Raw genomic sequence first — 20,167 nt, forward strand, 5'->3', positions numbered from 1 at the left:
TAAAATATTGAGATTGATTTTAGAAAAATGGGTGTGAAAAAGCCATTGTCCCCTGTTCTGGTTATTCTAATTTGTGTAAACAAATAAGTCATATAAAAAGCAAGTGTTTAGGTTATTTAGCCATTGTGCTTTAAACCTTCACACATACAAATTGGCAAAGTAAAATCTGCTTAATATTTAGTTGCAGTCCAATTGACTGAGGACCTGATGGCTTTTATCTGTCTTCCAAGAACACAGGTAAGACTAAGAATAGTATGACTATTTTTGTGTTATAACATTTAATTTTAATTTTATGTGTATTGACCATGGAAAATTCTTTTTTTTAAAATTAGGGTTTCCTTATTTTTAAGTAAGCTGAAATGTTACAGTTGTTTCTTTGTTTCTTTTTAGCTTGTCTTGACCTGGAGTTTTTAATTTCCCCAACTATCTCTAAAAAGTGTTAAGGGAAATTATAATTTTGTACAGTTTAATATCTTGGTAGTGTGTAAGAATCTTGGTAAAGCTTTTGTACAGAGCCCCTAAAGGGACACGACTGGAGGAAAAAATATATTTTACAACTTTTGCGTTTGCTCACAAAACATATGCTTTTCCATCAAGAAACATTGCGTTTGCTCGGGTTTCTCAGGGGAACGCAAAACATTTGCAAGAGTTTTTTTCTCCCATCTCATTTTTCTTTTCATCACCATGTCCCTTTAGGGGCTCCGTACTTTTGTTTTAATTACTCAGTGGCATTGTAATTATTTTGTGCAAATTTGCCATATGTTGCAAATACTAGATTCAACAGGCTTCAACATGGCTTTCCACTCACACTTGGTTCCAGTGGATCACCAACTGCTTCATTATACAATGTAAGATATATTTCCATACAAATCTTTTTTTTTTTTTACTGTTTTGAGGTAATTTGATTGTAGAATTATAAAAAAAATAAAAAAAATCTGAACACATTTCGATGGTCCACTTTAGACATTCTACTGACTATACGTAACTTTACGTACTCTAATTAGAGTATTAGTAGACTGTCAGCTTAATATCTGCTAACTCTTTTTTTTATGCTCCTCAACAGACATTCTACTGACTATAAGTAACTTTGAAACTACATCAGCTTATTCTACAAATCCAAACCCTAACCTAACAGTCTACTAACAGTCTACTAATACTCCAATGAAAGTTAGTTGACATGTAGTTGCAAAGTTACTTATAGTTAGTAGATTGCCTAAAGTGGACCATCAAAAATAAAGTTTATCCAAAAAGATGCATTAATTAACAAACACAAACCACATTGTCCACTGCATAACCAGACCTTTAATGTCTATAATCTGATTGAAATACATAAAATGTCACTGAATTCAAGTATTGTTCTTTCAGCTCTCTTGCTAGGATCTGTAGAGCCGTTAAACTGTTCAGAACCAACAACAAAGTCTCTCCTTAATGCCATGAAAGAGGAAGTCATCAGCTACAGCGAGGCAAGGCCGGTTATAAGTCTGAAAACTCCCACCAACGTCACTGTGGATTTGACTCTTTATGGCATTTTAGGAGTGGTAAGCAAATCTATGGAAGACTACAGCTTTTACTTAAAAAAGTCTACAAAATTATGACATTAGAATAACACTAATTCCACTAAAAATGGTTACAGAATCCATATATTTTCCCTTTCAGAATGAAAAATCACAGGTGTTGGAAACTTATCTGTGGGTGAGGGCGGTAAGAGTCATGACAAAGACACTGTTTAGACCTGGTATTAACAGCCGGTTTGCGTGATCCAATCACATTTTACAGTGTTTAAGACATCCAAGACTGTTTTAACTATTCAAAGAGCACTATTTAAAGAGCAGTGCTGATAGAATTATAATTTTTTGTAGAGGTGGCAGATTGAAGGTTTGAGCTGGGATCCTGATGAGTGTGGAACAGCAAAGATCTCACTACCAAGAGAGAAGATGTGGGTTCCAGACATTATCATTAATGAATTGTAAGTTGCACAAGTCAAATATAACAGCTTTGACTAGTGACAAGGAAACAGAAACAACAACAACAAAAAAATTATTTCCAACCAGATCTCATAAAAAGTTTAATTTATGTGCTGGTGATTTCGTATGAATTTGTATGATGTGATTTGTATGGAAACGTAAGATTTTTTGAAAAAGTAATCATTAAGGTCTAACCCCACCCTAACTGTCACTGGGAAATATAGCAGATTGTACGAAAACATACGAATGGGATCATACAAATTCTTAAGAATTAGCCAACGATTCAGCAAAATGTAAAATAGTTGCCATGTGAGTGTGTTGGATTGTGCACATGCGAAAAGTAAAATTCTTGGTGAATTTCCCTGTCTATCTTTAACCTGCCACCCACCATCATTTTGCAGCATGGATGAAAACCGAGCTCCAGACACATACTATGTCTATGTGACCTCTACTGGTGAAGTTCTAGATGGATGGCCGATTCATGTGATCAGCTCATGCAAACTGGACATCTACACCTTTCCATTTGATTTCCAAAACTGCTCATATACTTTCAACTCTTACAAACACTCTCGTGAGTAAGCAAAACTGAAAACTATATATTCCTTGTTTAGCTACTTATGATTACATGGTTCTTGTTGGTCTCGTTCTCTACAGGTGATGATGTTCAGTTGTTCTTTTTTAGTTCAGCGAAGCAGATATTCAAGCAGTCTCTTGAAGCAATGACAACTAAAGGAGAGTGGGAGCTGATTGACTTGCTGACAGAAAAACCTGTACAGCTCTATCTGGAAGGAGGATGGGATAACCTCGTTGTTTATGTTGGTGGCATTTTAGAGAGGGGTTATTCACTAAGAAAGAATCACAACAGTGATTTACTGTCATGATTTGGCGTATGTTACTCTGACTATTCCGCACAGCTTCAACACTGTGATCCAGAAACCAAAAAAAAAAGTCGTAAAGTATGTTTGACTACACTATGACCCTGTCCCAAATGGCACCCTAAACACTCGCGGTCTTCCTCTGAGTCCGCACTTTTGTGACGTAATGCCGCTTTGACTGTCGAGAAGAAGTCTGCTGTGGAGCTCGCACCAGTGCGAAAGTGTGAAAAGCAAAAGTGCGCTTCGACGGCGCATATTGACCGGCGACCGCATGGGGGTTGCTCGTGAGCACCCTACTGAAACTAAAATGACTAAATTGGACACCCTACGGTATTATGGACTTAACGGACATGCGCACATGGCAGCCATTTTAACTCCACAAGACCGAAAGTGCATATGAAATGTGCCATTTGGGATAGGGCCTATGTGTCTGGATATGACCAGTTACAGTATAAGGCTCTTCTTCATCATTTGATCATCATTCTTGTACAATTCTAACCATCCAAACCACTAACCATTAGGTGGAAACCGCCTTTGGAGGTCCTGTCCCATCTGGAGTTCCCACACTCCTTTGGAGTTTACTAAGTTGTATATGGCACAATCTGTAATGAGCCTAATTTTTACACAAATCAGGTATATTTGCACTTTTAAAAAAACAATTATCACCTAATGGATTACAGCTCAAAGAGTGCAGCAGAGATGACATATTTTTGTAGGCAAAAACCCAGACTTTCGGTTCATCGCTCTGAAGTCAACGATTTTTTGAATGGGTTTTTTGGTTAAATGCCTGAAATAATGTCTGTGGTGAACAGAAGACATCATTCTATTTTACAACATAAAATACATCAGTAATACCCCCTTCTGTTTTAATAATAATAATAATAATAATAATATATATTTTTTAAATTGTCTAATTGGGACAACAGAGGATGTCAGGATATTAATCGTCATCACATCAAACAGGTAAACTCATCTACTCAATAGTCCACTTTCCCAGCAAAATCTTTCAAACTCAATCCTTTTTTTTAAATAAAGACTTAAAGAGTTGTCGGAAACTTAATGATGGTGACTTTTGGAGTCATGCGTCTGTGGTGTAGTTCGTTTATCTATCAAAACATTTAGCTTTTTACTTCTGCTGCTTGTATTTAAGCTTAAAAATTCATCAAAGTTTTTCATTTGTAAAGATTATCATGATGAACAAAACGATGGTCACTAATTCTTTATAGTGTAAAAAGGTTCTTTAGATTTTTAAAATGTTGTTCAGCCAATGGAAAACTCCTATTGGTGTTTTATCAAATGAACCAGGGAGATGCCAAATTCCGGGATGGCCTATAAAAATATGTCATCACTTCAGCTCTTTATAGCCCCTTTTGCACTGGGTAGTTCAAGGAAGTTAGTTATAGGAACTAGCCACCAGGGTGGTTCCCCGAGAACTAAATGTTCCCCTAGGGCCATTTTCCTGGTTGCACACCAGTAGAAACTCTGAAGTGACGTAAGCCACGCTTGTTGTTGTGACATTTATTTTGACTGCGCTGAGAACTCCAGAGCACTACCATTCTCCTTCATTCATTTACGATCTATCTAATACATTTTTAGATAGAACTGTTATACAAAGAAAATAGACAGTATATGAAAAAGTATTAGCATTTGCCATGTGGTTGATGCCCAATGTCTCAAGCGGAGCAGAAATACATAATCATGTCTTTCATGGTCCCCTCAAAGTTTTTTTCCTTCGCGTAAATGTTGAGAGGTCCATCTATCACTGTTTTCCATGTTCGTAGAGTTAGTTCATGGAGTAAATATATAGGCTATAATCTGTGTGTGTACACAGCTTTTATACGGCGGGTGTTGGTGTTTCGAGTGCGTTCAGCCAATCGGCTTACACTTACGTCACTGATAGTTCCTATTGTGCTGGGTAAGACCCTACTCTGAAGTAGGAGCTAATTTAGTTCCCATAAAAGGCGTTCCTAGAACTAACATTGTTCCCAGTTCCTGCAAACACAAATATGGGATATGTCCGCCATTAGTTCTAGGAACTATGAAAAGTTTCTTCCTGTACGTAAGCCCCTTATATCTCCGCTAATAGAACTTGGTTAGATGGTTAGTAAACAACCCAAAAGTATGATGTCATGCTTGATGTCCAATGAAAAAGGTGAGTCCATGGTACATACAACAAGGCCAGACCCTGACTGACTGCAAGTGAATAGTGTAAATATTCCAAATGATATGGTGATTAGCTACAGGTGTGTATGTTTACAATTCAGGCAAGTGAGAGCACCCCCAACTCTAGAAGCGGATTCTAGATGCTCCAATATTTATCCAACAGTCCATGGGGGAATGGAGGGAAGGAGGAGCCAGGGAGGAGATGACAATGGAAGGAGCCAGGGAGGAGACCAAGGTGGGCATGCCAGGAAGAAGATGACAGTTGAAGGAGCCAGGGAGGAGACCATGGTGGGAGGAGCAAGGGAGGAGATGACGGTGGGAGGAGCCAGGGAGGAGACAATGGTGGGAAGAGCCAGGGAGTCACCTCAACCCAGAGCTCCAGGAAGCAGGCCATAGTGGAGCCTTGGTGGAGAGGCCAGGTGGAACCAGGAGGATGACTGACTGAGGTGGAGCTGGTGAAGGTAGAGACCCAGGTGGATCCGAAGAGAACGGGTGACACTGAAGGTCCTGGAGACCAAGGCAGAGCCATGGGGACAGGAGGCCAAGTGTTAGAAATGAAGCCAGAGTGCCGTAGGACTGAGGCAGGGCCAGTGCGACTAAGGACTGAGTTGAAGATGGAGGGAAGGAGGAGCACGACAGAGCCAAAAGGGTTGAGAGAGACGAGATGCAGATGAAGGCCCGGAAGTCCATGGCGAAGGCTACTGACCAAGGTGGAGCTGGAGGGACGAGGAAGTCCTGTTGAGCCATAAGAATGATGGTCCCAGGTAGAGCCGGAGGAGCAAGGAGCCAAAGTTGAGCCGTCAGGATGACGGGCTGAGGTGGAGTGACAGGCTTGGAGGGTAGAGGTAGGGCCAGAGGGTCAACAGGTGGAGCTGGCGAACAATGTGAATCCAAGTTGCTAGGTGGAGCCAGCGTAGGAGGAGCTGAAGGCCTGAATGGAGCCAGCGGAGACAGGGCAGAAGAACAGGGTAGCACAGGCAAAGGGTTATGAGATGGCCTCCTTGGACGTGACAGGACAAGCAGAGAGTTCAAAAACAGCCTCCTAGGCAAACACAGGACAGGCAGAGAGTTCTGGAATTGGCTCCTGGTCAACACTATACAGGCAGAGGAGGTGGAATTGGGAAGCAGGGAGAGTGCATCAACAATGAAGAAGACTTGGAGCTGGTCAACATAGGAGACTTGAAACTGACCTGAACCAGTGGAGGAGGAAGAGATTGGGAATAGAAGGAAATCAGGACATCAATTATTTCTGACTGAGAAACACTGGAACTCTCTGATGCTGGAGGATGATGATGATGATGACAATTCACTTCCTCATCCAGTTCCACCAAAAATTCCACAGGCACAGATGTAAGAACTGGCTCACACACCTGGTCAGACTGCTTTGGCTCAAGGACGGACAAGGCTGCAGGTACTGGCTCCGTAGAGGGCACCGGCATCAGCTCTGGCTCTGCGGTGGGGAATGGCTCTGTGTAGATGATCAAGGACATCATGAGGGAGGGAGTGGACTGGGAGGACTGCAGCTGAGTGGCAATGTCATCCTCTACCTCACCTACAGTAAATGATGAGTCACACAGCCACAGCAAAATGTCCATATATTGTGCCAGGGTCACACTGGAATCTCCTGCTGGCAACAATAGGTCGATGTTGTTGTCCAGTCCATCCAGAAAAAAAGTCCATCAGAATATGATCATCCCACGATGTCAGGTGGCAATATTCCAAACACTTCTCCACATACTGCTTGAATTTCCCAACCATTCAAGAAAATGGAAGCCAGAATTTCCTCTCCCACTGGGTTCATGGTCTTTGGTCTGGCCTTTCTGTAACGACACACCAACACCGAGCAGGGAGACGAAACCAAGAGAGGGAGTTTATTGAAACAAATGGAGATCAAACAGGTGAGAAATGTGAGGTGAGTATGCAGGTACAGTAACAGTGTAACACACAGTTCAAGTCCAAATGAGATGGTGATCATGCAAGTGTTCAGAATGTGCTGTGACAATAAGCAGGTTCATATTGATTTTCAAAAACATGGTTTTGCTTGTCGTCTGCACTTGTGCCAGAAACTGAATGTACTATTTGGTGGGACCACTCTAGTTGAAGAAGAGGATGGAAAATGTCAGAAATAAAATAAAATCAATAAAATAAAAACAACAGAAGATAAAGTTGAAAACAACAAAAATGGATATAAAATACAAGGAGGTTAGAAAACTTCTTAGTGAATTCACCCCTAATGTTTGCTACTATGAAAAGAAGTTTACACTTGAGAACACTTAATACTAATATTTTTTTTCACTGTTGTGGACTAGATTGTCTTGAGACGTCGAGCTACACTGTACGTGGTGAACCTCCTGATTCCCAGCAGCCTCCTGCTTTCTTTGGATCTCTTCAGCTTCCTCCTGCCTCTTCAAAGTGTGGACCGTGCTTCCTTCAAAATGACACTCATCCTGGGTTACACCGTCTTTCTGCTGCTAATGAATGACCTGCTGCCTGTCACAGGAAACAACTTACCCCTTATTAGTATGTTCTCAAACCTTCTTATTCTCTAATTTTGTATCTTTTCATCTTTACCCTGCTAAAAAGGCAAAATGGACCAGCATATGTTGATGGTTTCCAGCATGGGATGCTGGTGCAACCTACCCAATAAGAGTATTTTGGTAAACCAAAGGGGTCAAGATTTGGCTGGTTAGCAAGGCCCAGTTAGTGCTGGTATATGTCATAACATCCCTCATTCTTTGACTATATTGTGAATTAATATCCCAGGGGCACTGTTACCACCTTGTGGACAAATTAATTAGAGCAAAAAAATGTGCAACCTATGCAGATAGAGTATGCGTGAATAGACAAATCGGGCTGCAGGCATAATGTATGCGCGTACTGGTGATGCACTGTGTGCAGAAGCTAGCGTACAAATAAAAAGTGAAGTATACTTTGGGCTTAAGTTTTTCAGGTCTAGGTTCTGACATAAAACAGCCTGGGCTGCGTTTCTCAAAAGCCAAAAATCAATGGTCTCTATGATCAGATCTACTGTACTTACGCTTACGAGGCATTTAAAAAACAGCCCAGGACTCTTTCAGAAGCAGGAAATCCTTCTCCACCTCCAGCCTTATCTGATCTGATCTTTCTCTCTCGATCTAGATGTGTTTTTCTCTCTCTGCATGGCCTTGATGGTAGCAAGTCTACTTGAGACTGTCATCATCACCAATATCTTGTGTGGTTCCCGTGACTTTCCTCCCTTACCTAAGTGGCTCAGGATTCTGGTCCTGAAATATCTGGCTCAGCTTGCTTGTATGAAGAAATCTTGTGAAGAAAACTGTGATGGTAAGCAGATACTTTCGTCTTCCCGGATGCTCTTACTAGAGCAGAATTTTCGAAGTGTGGGGCGCGACTCCCCTGACATGTTCTGGAAAGTTTTCAGTCCAAGGATCCAGTAAGCCGAATGCATTCAAACAGTCAGTCCAAAACAGCCCCAATGCCGATTTCATCAGTGATAGTGGAGAGAATAGTGTATTTGGCTTCAAAGCATGATCTCTCTCCTATTCTGTAATTGTTTCAGAGCAGCCCAAGCTGTTTCTCATGGTGCTGTAAAATTTAGACTGAACGGTTGTTCAAAACACCCAACCGCTGCATGAGCATAATGATACTCAAACTACAGCTCTCGGTTGGATAAAGCAAACCAGTGTTGCACTAGTAAAGTTTTGATGGATGACAATTGTAACCAAGGTAAAGATGATTACAGTGACATACAGGAGTCGTGCATTAGGCACACGAGACGTGAGTCCGTTATATTATTGATGCGCAAAACAAACCATGTCTGTGCGGTGCTCTCGGCACACTGATCGCTATTGAAAATTAGTCAAAACTGGGGGGTGGGGAGGCGCCGCCGCCATTGTGTACATTGTGTCAAACGGGATACCCACTTTCTTTTACTTTGAAAACACCTGCACTAGAGTTATTTGTGCAAACTTTATATCAAAGTTCATATCATTGGTGTAAAATATGTTTTCCAACAGTGCTCTTGTTTCTTGTCTACAGCAAACAGATCTAAGAGCACTTTCTACAAAAACACCATGACTGATATTCCAAAGAAAGGACAAGTCAGTGCAAGTCCAGTGAGTGTCTGGGAACAATGTCTAGAGGAAATGAAGAAGATGAGTAAAGATTTATTGGCCATCCGCCACCAAGTTGAAGAGCACTTCAGTAATGACAGCAGCACCAATGAATGGATCATGTTTGGTCAGGTCATTGACCGTGTGCTCTTTATACTGTATACTCTCTTTATCGTTGTGAGTTTAAGCACAATTATGGTTCTGTGGTTGCACTCGTACAGTCTAGACAAAAAGGCGTAGTATATTATTGCCTGCTCTGTGAACTGAAGACACCAAACGTTTGATGAGGTCAATGAAGCCCAGATTTATTCCTGATTTAATGCAAGGAATCATCAACAAAATACTCTTTATAGGAGCTTTAAGTGTCCCAATACTTATAATTGCGTAGAATTATGTGACTTTTTTTGCTCTAGAATTTTTTGTATGTATGTATATTTAAACTTAGTAAATTAAGAATATGACTGAAATCTGTAAACTGAATCTGACATTCTGTTTTATCTGTATCACCAAAATGTTTTATTAGTTTTGGTACAGGATGAATAGCAATTTCAACTTTAGTCACTGTCCAGTTAAGTTTGAGGAAAAACGTATAATAAAAATATCAAAAACTTTGCTCCTGGTTTTCTGGTTGTTTTTTCAAAGTGTTTTTTGAGTTGAGTTGAAATAAATATATTTTAATATTTTTTTTAATTATTAATTATGGTAAATGATGTAAATGCAATAATAATGAAGCATGTTAATTAAAAAAATATATTAATAATAATGTTATATGTTAGGTGCCATACAAACAAGGCCAGTCTGTGGATTTCAAGGTGGGATCGTGAAAATATAAAACTAGTCACGGCATTTAAAAAAGAAAAACCCTGCAAAAGTAGATTTAATAAAGAAAGAGTGGCAACATTTTGAAGAGCCATAACAGCTCTTGTGTGAATCCGGTGTTCTTTCTTCTAATTAAATGTGTGACACTGAACATGTTTTTTTCATCTAATGGAAAAAACACTTTGTAAACAAGATAGATCACTAATGAGTTCAACCAAATGGATCCAAAGCTATTAAAACAAGCTAGGTCAGTGGTTACCGAAGGTGTTAAACAACATGTAACCGCACATGATGTTGCCAGTAAAGAGTCAGCACACTTCACCTGTGGAAGTAAGCGGTGTGATTTAAACTTGAGCAGTTTTAAACAATAGGAAATCTCATCTACACACAGCATTATGGGACATCTTTTGCGTTTTCTTTTGGCATGTTTCATTCTACTCACAGGTAATGAACTGAACTTATATGTGGAGCACGGACTTAATACTTTTGGTCAGTTTTGTCTTTGTAAACTTAAAAACAATAATGAAATGTGATAATGAATCAGCATTACATTTTATTCAGAATCAATTGTCTTCAAAAAAAATAAAAAGAACAATTATTTTAAAAGCAATTAGTTTTGCTGGCTTCTAGAAGATGTGTGAAATTACAGTAATTACTTACGATTTCTATACAGCGTCTTAATTCTGCTGTCATTGTGAATTTATTTTGCTTTCTATACAAGATAAGATTATAACATGGACTAAAATGAAAATACTTTAATTAACGGTTGAAAGTTAAATATGCAAAAAATATCCATTAGGGATGATCAAACAAGATAAAATATACACTTGGAAATGTTGGAAAGTAATTGCTTTAAAAGTGGCAGAATTCTTTATACACTGTAAAAAAAATATAAAAAAAAATAAAAGGTTTTTCCAAGTTCTGTAACTTAAGTTCTGAGTGAAATTAAGTTCTGATTGAAAATTGTTTCTACTCTACACTATTTTTCAGTGTACAACTTACAAAAATACTGAATAGCACAGTATTTGCATCTGACTGATTAAAAAGTGCTAATAAATGTGAAAATGGCCATCAGATGAAGTTAGACTAAGTTAGTTTCCCTGGTTTATTGTGTTATTAAGTGTTGCAGTGTCTGGTGAATATGCTTCAGTGTGAAGACGGACAAAGTGGACCCACGTATGAATCTCTACAGCAAGTCATTGACAAGAAGTCCTTCAGACCTTCAGTCAACCTCAGCACCCCCACTATCACCAACATCTCCTTCACTCTCTACGCAATCTTGGGAGTTGTGAGTCAATATGGGACTGGCAATATGTGTCTGGTTGTGTAAATTATCCTCGCATCTGAACATTTGATGCCTGTTCTGTTTTGCAGAATGAAAAAGCACAAATTCTTACCACATTCCTCTGGCTCAGGCTGGTAAGTTTGGTGCATAAACACTAAGAGATGTTTGAATAATCGCCTGAATATTACACAATCCTGTAATTTAATCATGTTTGGTTTTAGTACTGGTTCCATGAGTTCCTCATTTGGGATCCAGAACCCTGTGATGGCATTACGAAGATCTCCCTTCCAGTCAAAGATCTCTGGACTCCTGACATAATCGTTTTTGAGTTGTAAGTGCCATCTAGTGGGAAGGATCTGAATATTTTTGTTTTTGTTTTTGCTCAAAAAAATATTCCTAATATTTGTATATACCGAGCAAACAGGAAAAATTCTCAGAACTATAGCTAACGTTCTGGCAAGGTATATATAAATAATGAACAAATGTTCTACTAGTAGCCTAACATTAATTGAATGTAGAAGGATAGAATAGAATCGCATAGAGTAGAAGTTATTTGGTCTTTAGTGTATTTCTTTCTTCTGCTGAACACTAAAGAATACATTTTAAAGAATGTTGGTAACCAGACAGTTGATGTACCCCATTGACTTCCATAGTAGGAAAAAAAAAATACTATGTCAATGGGGCCCATGAACCGTTTAGTTACCGACATTCTTCAAAATATCTTACTTTTTGTTCAGCAGAAGAAAGAAATTCATACGGGTTTGAAACAACTTGAGGGTGAGTAAATGATGGCAGAATTTTCATTTTGAAGTGAACTAATCATTTAAAGCGGCAGATGACAAAACTGCAGCGTATTTCTAATTAATAGAAAATTATCGTCCGCTGGGCGCTAATATTGTTATTGTTATAGTTACTGTACCTTTCTTGATGTGAAAGGGCTTTAAAAAACAAATTGTCTTCGAAACAATTTTCACTCAGAAATTTACACAGAAATGGCAAGTAACACTTTACATTATGCATGAAATTTTGAAGTAGAAAAACTGAAATAGTATTTTTCCTGTAAAACCTATAATCTTTGAAAATCTCTCTCTTTTTTCATACAAATGAAACTGGCACCATTTTGCGTCTCGGTTGATCCAATGACCTCAGAAGATTTGTAGTATGAATATCAGCTATGTAATATTTTTCCAGTGTTTATCTTGTATTTAGGCCAATTCTGTAAATTGTAATGGACGTCTTAGCAGAAGATAATAATATAGGCTACAAGTGAAATATAAAATAATTTCAACTCAAATGAATATTTGTCCTCTCTCTCTTGTGGTTCTTAGTGTGGATGATGATGTATCTCAGGCCTGTCCTTATGTGTATGTGAACCACACGGGCCACATCCGCTATGACAGGATGTTGAGGCTTGTTAGCGCCTGTAACCTTGAGATCTTCAGCTTCCCTTTCGACATACAGAACTGCTCTTTCACCTTCGGCTCCTACATGCATACCAGTAACATCACCGCTTTCACTGCTCTCCACATTTCCTGCCATCTCAGTGCATATTTGCCATAGAGGCGTTTCCCTTTGTGTGTTTCTGAGGCCTGTGAAGGTCCACGTTTCTTAGTTTCTGTGGACTTTCACATGTAGTAATGTAATATGGCATATGGCAATAAGAAAATGTTTTGAACAGTTTAAATATAAGTTGTGAGTTTATATCTCACAATTCAGATGAAATAACTCACAATTGCGAGTTTATATCTCACAATTCAGACTTTATAACTAGTTTATATCCCAATTTGTACTATATTACTCACAGTTGTGAGTTTATATCTGCAAATTGTGAGCTGTGTATTCAAGTCATTGTATGCGTGAATAGCATGTAAGTTTTAATGCATTTTGGAATAAATTAATAAATATGACAAAAAAATATAAACTGATTTCATGTTGACATGAAAACTAATGATTACAATTCAACAATTAATTTAGCTGATTAGGCAAAGCAGGTTCCTGAATGTGTCTTTAACTGTAATTCTAATACCTTTAATACTTGTAACCCCTTCAGTAAAGGATGTGCGTGTCAGTCCTGCCCTGTCCTTTGCGGAGATGACCGAAAACTCACAGCGATACCTGCAAGCTAGTGGAGAATGGGAGCTGGTGGTTATACTGGGTGACACAAACATTTTGAAGTTTGGAATAGACGAATGGGACATCATCACTTTCTGGGTAAGAAAGGGATAAAACCAGGGTGTATAAATGGCTATGTTTAGAATAGCATGGTACTTTATTTCATAGCCATCTGCGACTCTCCAACCCCTCGCCGCCCCATGTCAAACTGGGTTTTAGAGACAATAAAATGGGGTTACTCGCTCCAATTACTCGCTCCGCTTCAGGGGCGTAATATACAATTTGGTCTCAGACACTAACTCTCAAGTCTCAGCAACTCTCTTCTGCTAGAAAAGGGCACAATAGAAAAGGTACCCACAGCCCACAGCAAGTCAGGCTTTTACAGCCGCTACTTCCTGGTCCTCAAAAAGGATAGTGGCCTCAGGCCTATCCTTGATTTGAGATCTCTGAACCACGCTCTAATAAGATGGGCCGTTCAGGATGCTAACCTTGAAACACATCCTCTTGCAGACCTTATCAATATACCGTCCTGCCATTTTTACAAAATGCGTGGATGTGGCTCTCTCCCCATTGAAACAGAGGGGAATTCACGTCCTGAATTACCTCGACGATTGGCTGCTCTTAGCCCAATCAAAGGAGGAGCTGTGCACTCACAGTTCTCTGCTCCTCAACCACTTAGCAAAAGCTTGTGGTCACCCAGCAAACACATTGCATTCCTGGGGACAGTACTCGACTCATCCAACATGCAGGCTTGGATCTCACCGGATCGCTCCCTGATATTTCAGCAGCTAGCGACGGCTTTCAAACCGGGGAGCAACATCCTTTTAAAAACATTTCAGAAGCTACTGGGCCACATGGAAGCAGCCTCCTCAGTAGTTCCCTTGGGCCTTAAACATGCAGCCTCTACAAAACTGGTTGAAGGCCCGCATCCCACCTTGAGCGTGCCGTGAGGGCCGTGTCATTCTCAGGGTGAGCCACAGTTGTGCCAGAGCCCTGGCCCCCTGGAAGTCACCCAATCTGTATCAGAGGGGCCTGGAACTGGGCTCAGTCTCCAGAAGGAAGGTAGTCGTGACAGATGCCTCCAAGACGGGTTGAACCATCTTCTGAACAGACTGGCAGCCCTCCTCCTGTGGGCACAGGACAATCTCCGCTCGATACGAGCTCTGCATGTGCCAGACTCTATGAACACGGGAGTAGATATTCTGTCCCGGAACGGACCGCCTCCATAGCGATCAGAGAAGATTATCTGACGCAATACTCGTTCCCATTATCGGAAACCGAGATTATATGAGTAACCAAAGCATTTTTTTGTTATGTTATGAATTAAGAAATTAAGAAATAATTGCTATGTCTTATTAATTGGTTTCCTCATTTTAGTTAAATCCTTTCCATGTTGTTTTACTAATTTATTTAGTCATTTTAATTTAATTACATTGTGGCCACGGCTTAACAAAATTCAGGGACCGAATTATTAAGTAGTGGGACCAAATTATTAATGAATGGCCACAATTTTTTTTTTCACTTTGAATATCATCAATTAATAATTTGTTCCCAAAACGTATTCATTTTTGTTACATTGTACTAATTCATTCCATGATTTAAAGGGAAAAAATAAATGGACATGAAATGTCAGTCCACATCTTAAGGCCCGCTCACACCAAGAATGATAGCTATATTGATAAAAAAATTTAAAATCATTCTAAAGTTAAAAGTGTAGCAGTCCACGCCAACTGTAACCTTAACGACACAGAGGAACAATATCATTGAAATCACTTTCAGAATGTTTTTTTTCTAGATGATGAACAATAAAAACATTGACTGCCAATCAGAATCCATCCTGCTTTAAAGAGCTTAAGCATTTAAAGCAGCTGATGACAAAACTGCAGCACGTGTTTATAATAAATGTGCGTTGGTGTGGACACTAATATAGTTATCATTTATGGTGTGAACGGACCTTTACTGTTTCTATCCTGCAGGTGGTGATAAAGCGACGACCGATTCTGTATGTGGTGAACCTGATCATCCCCAGCTCCTTCCTCATGATCATTGACATCCTGTCCTTCTACTTGCCGCCGCACAGCGTGGATCGATCCTCCTTCAAAATGACCCTCATTCTGGGCTATACAGTGTTTCTTCTCATTATGAACGACCTGCTTCCCAGCACTGCTAATGGAACACCTTTAATAGGTCAATTAGCCAAAACACACCTGTATGAGGCAATGTGTGAATGTCAAATGATGAACATTGGTCGATTACACCCTGGAGAGTAAAGTAGGCTGCTTTATTAAGGCTCTACTTAAAGGAGCAGTTCATCTAAAAATTACATTTGGTTATTTACTCACCGTCATGCTGGTAATTCAATAAATCTGGATTACTTCGTATCCATGCAAAGACAATTTTCATAGGTATATTTAAATCTCAAGGAGTGTAACAGCAAACATAATCCCAGCATCATTGAGTGTAGAAAGTTCGTCAGACTTCACGTTCATTTACCAAGTGAACTATTAGCATTAGCAATGTTAGTATTAAACATTCGCTAAATTTGCATTATTGTGTTATGAACTTTATTATGGACTAGTTACCTTTTAGTGGTTATTATTCTGAGCAACAGTTTGTTCTCTTGCTTCAGTTGGAGAATCTTTAGCTTTTAACCATCTATCAAATGTTGTATACTTTCAGCTTTATACTGAAGTCCTCCAATGCCATTAGCTAAACAAAACACATACGAGAGACATGAATGTATCACCAGTATTTTGCCATGGGCAATGGTGAACTGTACCGTTTAACAGTCATTATTGCAAACATACTAGACCATGATGGACCAACAAGTATTCCAGAGCGCTTTTGGAATAAGTGTTAACCAATTAGAATCAAGAATTTACTTATGTGGTATAATATGAACACTCATCAATCTCTAAAATTTGGTTTCACCTCTTTAGGTATCTATTTCTCCGTGTGTTTGGCATTCATGGTCATAAGTCTACTGGAGACGGTCCTCATTACCTGCGTTCTCCACCATAATTCAATGAGGTACAGGGAGGTGCCGCACTGGGTACAGGTGCTGGTGATGCACTTCATTGCTCGGCTTATTTGCTACAGATTCCCTGAAGACCCTTTAGCCAAACTAGAAGAGAAACAAGCCACCAACCCAACGCTCAGTCGACAGACAGCCACTAATGGTAAGACGCCCCAGCAAAAGTTCACTAGCTATGTTTCCATCCAAAGTTGTGAATTTAACTTGTGTGCAAAATTTAAATATGGCATAAAAGATTTTGACAATAAAGCACCGTTTCTATTCCATGTGTTCAAGAGAACAAAATCATCACTTCCTGGGAATTGGCGCAAAATATTTGTAATAAAAATGGAAGTTGTTGCAGTCGGGGATACCACTGTGGCTCTTTTTTCATACATCATAAATAACTTGCATCTAAGGGTGTGTTCACACTTATAGTTCGGTTCGCTTGGTTAGTTTGGTCCGGACCAAAACAATTAAATTAAATTTAGTCCTGGTCTTCTTAGCGTTCACATTGGCATTTTAACACTGAACCTAAAGATACCGAACCTAAAGGCATAAGGATACGTTCACAACCTGATTGGTCGGCTTTTATTACGTATATATCATGACGGAACTTACCGAACACCCAAAACAATGCTGTGTTCAGGGCTAAATGCGCTCATTGCATGTGTGTAGCTACATTATATGATGGTATTTTGACCAGCTGAAGAGCTTATAAAATGCGTAAAGGAGTCAAAACAGTTCACATTTATTCAAATGAACCGCACTAACAGAGCAATTGCACCAGAGTTTGTTTTACTCCAACCATGCCAAGTGTGAACACACTCTAAGAGCACTAAATGGCAATAAAAACGGATGGGAAACACAATCGTGTGATACGGTTCTGAGAGGTCATCATCATCATGAGATCATCATCATTTCAGAATGACCAAACCAACATTTGAGATGCTGTGCAATGAAATAAGTCCACTGGTTAGTCCAGTAAATCCAATCAGATGCTCTGTTGAGGTAGCCTGGCTCCGCCCTCCTACGTACTTCCTCTCAATTTTAATTTTCCTTCAGTAAGTCGTCTGGGTTTGTGGTATATTCGTGGGTTTTCTCCGGCCAATTTTTACCTGTCCAATCAGCGAACAGAGGGAGTGGTTGAGAACGATGACGTTGAGGTTATGCGCTAGTTGTAGGGTTACATCACGACCAAACGTTAGCGAATGGTTATGGCAGATCCAGAGTGGCTTTGGGCAGATACAATAGTTTTAAACTTCAACAGAGTTAACGCTTGTCAATGGGGAGTGGCCAGACTCCCTGTACAAATGAAATGTACGAGAGTCTAGTAGGACCAGGCTACTGTTGAGACAAAGTCACATTACTTTTTTTGTAGCGCATCGAGGGATTCATTTATTAAATGTGTTTCCATTGTAGTTTATGCACGTCTTCTTATCGGATAAAAAAATTAGCCGCCCCCATTGAGCGCACAAGTTTTTGAGCATCTTGGCGTCTCCATCCAGCGTTTTTACATGTGAAATCCTGAAAGTTGCATAAAAAGAGGTGGATGGAAACAGCTAATTTATAGCATACTAACTTTCATATGTTAAATGTTTGCTTTTTTTGTCCCCTAGCGTCTGGAACCATGACACTGGATGTGCCTGAACTCAGACAGATCAGTAAGGATCTTAGTGAGATGAACTCTTATTTGACCATTCTACGAAAGGAAGACCATCTACAGAACCAGTGGTGCCACGTGGGATACATCCTGGACTTCCTTCTCTTCCGCATTTACCTGCTGATAATCACAGGTTATGCACTTGTAATCATATGCATGTGGTGCATTTGGATGAAGCAATAGAAAAAGTACAGACTAAAGGAAAATAATGTTTAAATCATTTTTCTTTGTTTTCCCTTAGAGCATGTGATCACGTAGAGACAACAACACAATAATGACTCAAAAACAATTAAAAACTATTTAATTGTCAGTAACATATTTATAACAATAAGAAATTATATATGTACATTTTTCAAATAGTGCATCAAAACCCCCTGAATAAAAAAGGCAATTCAGTAATTTTACAAGAGTAAGCTCAAGTGGAGACATCATCAGCAGGATCAAATGAAAAAGTTATAAACTTAATATTATAGCTCATAAGCAACCATACAAAAGCAAGTTTGTTCATTCATTCAATCTCATAGACGTAAGGTCAGTGCAATTCAAGTCATTTAATGCTTGTTGCAAAGTAGCACATGGTTGTTATTGCTTCAGATATACTCAAATAGGGTCTTTAAGGAATATATTTTATTAGATACTTCATTAACTGGTCGAACTATGATGTAGTGAATTATAATACGACTTACCAATGCAATAAACTCTTTTAATCAAATAACACTTTGGTACAACTGTCTTTTTGCATGAGCAGCTTCACTGGACAACCACGGTTTAAGACCATTTGAGATTTTGGACTGAATGTGAGATGTTGGAATGATGTTCCAGTTCAAACGTTAATACTGTTCTTGTTCAAACAAACATCAATCAAACTAGTGCAAATTAAAGATCCAACAAGACAATATTTGTTTAACACAGAACAGGAAATCAATACAAACAAAGTGCCATTTTTGGTAGGTGCAAAGTGTTAAAGCAAAAAGGCCTTTGAATTAACAAATAAAAACCAGTATTAGACCTCATTTGTGAAATGAGCTGAATAAATTTCAGTTTATACGGTTTGTAAAAGCATTCACGCAAGTTGACTCATTCAGTTTTACAAGAGAACAAGAAGCTTCTGAGTAAATCGCATAAAACCAAAAGAATTTTGGAAGAATGGGTTAAAGCAAGTCTTATGATAGCATGATAAATAGCTTCGGAGCCGATCGGTCTTCATGACGGTGTCTCTGAAGAGTGTTGATTCATTCAACGAGCGAGTGTGTCGGTGCTTCTTCTGGAAGTCTCTCCCGTTGCTGGTGTTTCTACAGCGCGAGTGCAGCTGTTTTAACAGCATTCCTTTTTGTGTTTGTTTGTCTGACGGCCGGTTGAGGGTGAAGAAGGTGAGTGCTTCACCTTTGACAGTGTTTGTCATGGAGTCCTTGTATAATGTCACCCTGCACTTCGGAGATCTGTTTACGTTTGTTTCTTGTTTGTTTCTCGTTTTGGACTGTTTTGTATGGACTTTGACCTTTTGCCTGCCTGGATTACGAGTACGGATTACCCTTAATAAACTGCACTTGGATCTTACCTGTTTGTGTGCATCTCGTGACAGTCAGTACAAAGTCCTACCCTTCGAGTGCTCCACAGCCAGTTAGGTCTTCAGGTCAACTGGGAAAAGAGTAAACTCGCCCATGGGCTGAGGATCTCTTTTTCCGGTAAGGAGATGGACTCGATCCAACACGTCTCTCAAGAGGAACGTGTACTGGTCTGTACAGACAACATTGCGACTGTTGCGCTACGCTTCCCTCGCATGTCCCAACTTGCCCGCTACCTCCTCCTATGGAGTCAGAAGCTTCTGAGGTCGCTTCATCCATTTAAAATGGCCCGGCCTGCTCAATTGTGCCGCCAACGAGGCCTCACGACAGTCTATGGCCTAGGGAGAGTGGAGACTCCATCCCCAGTCAGTCGTTCTGGGATCACTTCGGGACCGCACAGTTACATCTGTTTGCCTCTCCGAACTCGTCCCACTGCCAGTTGTTTACTCCCCAACCGAGCGGAAGACCCTGGGCACGGAGACGCTGGCACACAGCTTGCCCCGGGGCCTACACAAAGATGCGTTTCCCCAGTGAGCCTTCTTGCACAACCCTCTGCTAAGTCAGGAAAGAGAACGAGCAGGTCTTCCTAGTTGCCCCTT

At 39.8% G+C, this 20,167-nt stretch overlaps 2 protein-coding genes across 2 annotated transcripts; both read left to right on the plus strand.

Moving 5' to 3' along the window:
* Positions 1-1,433: 1,433 nt before the first annotated feature.
* On the plus strand, positions 1,434-9,351 carry LOC311085838 (5-hydroxytryptamine receptor 3A-like; the record flags this gene model as incomplete). The annotated part of the gene is made up of 8 exons (XM_084118458.1): positions 1,434-1,538; positions 1,657-1,701; positions 1,860-1,966; positions 2,366-2,535; positions 2,619-2,779; positions 7,312-7,522; positions 8,141-8,323; positions 9,038-9,351. 8 exons carry the CDS (start codon positions 1,434-1,436, stop codon positions 9,349-9,351), a joined length of 1,296 nt encoding a protein of 431 aa, XP_083974584.1.
* Positions 9,352-10,264: 913 nt separating this feature from the next.
* LOC311085525 (5-hydroxytryptamine receptor 3A-like) lies at positions 10,265-19,118 on the plus strand. Its single transcript, XM_084118023.1, has 9 exons — positions 10,265-10,374; positions 11,052-11,218; positions 11,305-11,349; positions 11,437-11,546; positions 12,544-12,713; positions 13,266-13,426; positions 15,304-15,514; positions 16,267-16,506; positions 17,960-19,118. The coding sequence occupies exons 1-9, from the start codon at positions 10,326-10,328 to the stop codon at positions 18,184-18,186; spliced, it is 1,380 nt and encodes a 459-aa protein (XP_083974149.1). The 5' UTR covers positions 10,265-10,325; the 3' UTR covers positions 18,187-19,118.
* The last annotated feature ends 1,049 nt before the right edge of the window (positions 19,119-20,167 follow it).

The sequence above is a fragment of the Abramis brama genome (assembly GCF_963993115.1).
Source record: "Abramis brama genome assembly, chromosome: 6".
Classification (NCBI taxonomy): domain Eukaryota; kingdom Metazoa; phylum Chordata; class Actinopteri; order Cypriniformes; family Leuciscidae; genus Abramis; species Abramis brama.